Raw genomic sequence first — 2500 nt, forward strand, 5'->3', positions numbered from 1 at the left:
ACCACAAACATAAATTTTATCTAAAGGAAGAGAATAATGGTAGCCAGAAAAGTTGTAATATAAAAACCTATAAGATAAAAATGATTAATACAAGCCCCATCTGGGATGTTTTTACCACTGACTATGTTCTAGATAACAAGTCAGTATGAAAAATAAAATATAAACATTTCCTCTGGTTATGCATGCCCAATGTATTTCAGGATGCTTCATTTAATATATGAACAATGTCACACGGATCCAAAGAATTTGTAAAAATTATAATTGTAAACGAATTGAAAAAAACAATAAATGTGATGCAACTAAATTATTAAGAGATAACCCAAGTAGCAAAGTAAATAAAAGAAGCTAAAATTCTTACTGTGGTGTTCGAATTAAGGACATACAGATGTAAATGTAATGCCTTATCCACTTGGCAATTTTGCTTTTTAATGAAAGATTAAGGGATCCATACTTTACCATTCGAGATTCGTTTTATTTCATCGGATTTCTCACTACACGAATAAATCTATTTTGAAATACCTCGTTTTTTACCAAAAAAATACTTTATGGAACTCTCCTTGTAATACGGCATTGTGATTTGAATTGAACTAATTTGAAACGGGCTTTTTTCCACACTTTGTATCAGATGTCTAGTAGTTCTCATGTCTGATTGATGTCCTCAGAAGTAATTTTTTTTTAATCACAGGTGATTTAAGTAATTACTAAACAAACACGAGGTCGTCACTCCTCTAGTAATAATATGAGAAAACATACCGTCTAAAACAGCAATCCCCGCATCACTTCTGTGATGTGCCATGGGTGATATGAAACTCCACTGATTGGTTTTGGGATCGAATCTCTCAGCACTGCTCAGTCTGTAGGCTCCATCATAGCCGCCAACAGCGTATAATATCCCCTGGACGTGGACGACTCCCACGTAACACCTAGATTGAATGTTCATAAAATGACAGTTTAGTCAGAAGGAAGTTGGATATTGGAAAGCAAGAGAAATATGTGTAATAAAACAGGTTATTGTTCTATATACAGGCCATTCATCCGTATCAATTAAAGATAAAAACTTTTCATATAAAATTGGTGAGCGCAAAGCAAAGCACGTGCCATGAAGATGACCCATCCGATGTGAACTGTTTTACTAGGAGTGTGTAGTTAGGTGGGTTGGTGATTTATCGCTGAAATGTGTGTAAAATAATCGAAGAGTTCAGGGGAAAAGCAACAATGTCCACTTTTCGAAACCTCTGTGACCGCCCCCCCCCCCTTCAGTGATGTCACTGGTCCAAACCACCCCTCCATAAAGAGAACAGCGGAAAAACTACCACAATTAAAGATTTATAGTTGTAGTTCATCCGCTTTTCTAATTCTAAAGTGAAAGCTCAGAACCCCGACATCACCCAAAGGGAAAGATCACAAGAATTTCAAAAAGTGGACATCTGTGGTTTTTTTCCCTTTACTCCTCAATTGCTTTTTTTTTCTAGGCTCATTTGTTATGACTACAAACATGTGCAATATCTTTCTCTAAATTATATTCTCGCAGAGTATTGTGCCTCATAAAGGATGGTGGACACAAATGCTGACATTAGTGATTTCAAACTACACACAATATCATGTATATACCAACCATTACATATTAGCTCCATGTAATAGCACCCTACAACCTTTCCCTCTCTTCTTCCTCCACTCTCAATCAAGTAAAATCAAACTAGGAGTGACAAGCTATGCGAGTATAGGTGCTTACGAATTATATATATTTGGCTTCTTTTTATAGTGACCATTTAATGTATTCATTGTCCTACTGTAACTTTTATAAATTTTTCGCAGTTGAATTGGGCGATCCGAAAGCCTGAATAAACCGTATAATGAACCTTCTGAATGAAAAGTCCATCTTCAAAATTTCATGACTGGTAAGAAAACACAGTCGGTTGGTGAATGCGAATAAAACTAATACTCTAACCTTTATGTGAACAGAGACAATTGATGACACAATATAAAGACTCGCCACCAGGCTCCCATTGCACTGTGACGCTCAAAAGATATTCCCCTTTATTCATCCCATTGGGTAAATTTGTCTCTAGGGCCTATTCCAAGGGAAGACTGGAATAACCCAGGCGTCAGCCGCAGTGCAGCGCCGCAAACTGAGCTAAGGCGAGGTGACTTGCTCAAGGCTACACAGCGCAGCGAAGGGTGATCGAACTTGGTACCTTTCGGGTACGAAGCCATGACCGTACCGCTGAGCCACGCTATCCCCTACGGATCAACAATACTATCAAAGATCAAGAAACCATCGAACTATTTTTTTTTCTTTTTAATTTCATTCAAAATATTAACACTCAATTAGAGGGTACCAGCTTAGATCTTATTTTGTATTATCACCTATCTCATTATTAATTCACAAGTTGAATGGATTGGTTGTCAGTAATTTTGGCCACTTTAAGTATTTTTAGTTCTCCCGTAATGCGGTACGTTACACAAGTAGCAGACATTTTGATTTTAACCTTAGCAGGAC

At 37.1% G+C, this 2500-nt stretch overlaps 1 protein-coding gene across 1 annotated transcript in view; it reads right to left on the reverse strand.

Annotated features, from left to right (window-relative positions):
* The window catches only part of LOC144963967 (uncharacterized), a 45839-nt gene that overhangs the window by 2467 nt on the left and 40872 nt on the right, over window positions 1-2500 (reverse strand). The window contains exons 11-12 of the mRNA XM_078897911.1: window positions 754-923; window positions 1-20 (exon numbers count right to left, since the gene is read on the reverse strand). The exon at window positions 1-20 is cut by the window's left edge and continues 245 nt beyond it. Coding sequence (XP_078754037.1) covers window positions 1-20; window positions 754-923 — 190 coding nt within the window. The remainder of the gene's footprint in view (window positions 21-753; window positions 924-2500) is intronic.

Source organism: Berghia stephanieae, chromosome 2 (genome assembly GCF_034508935.2).
Source record: "Berghia stephanieae isolate SIO BIC M18660-M18661 chromosome 2, UCSD_Bste_1.3, whole genome shotgun sequence".
Lineage (NCBI taxonomy): Eukaryota > Metazoa > Mollusca > Gastropoda > Nudibranchia > Aeolidiidae > Berghia > Berghia stephanieae.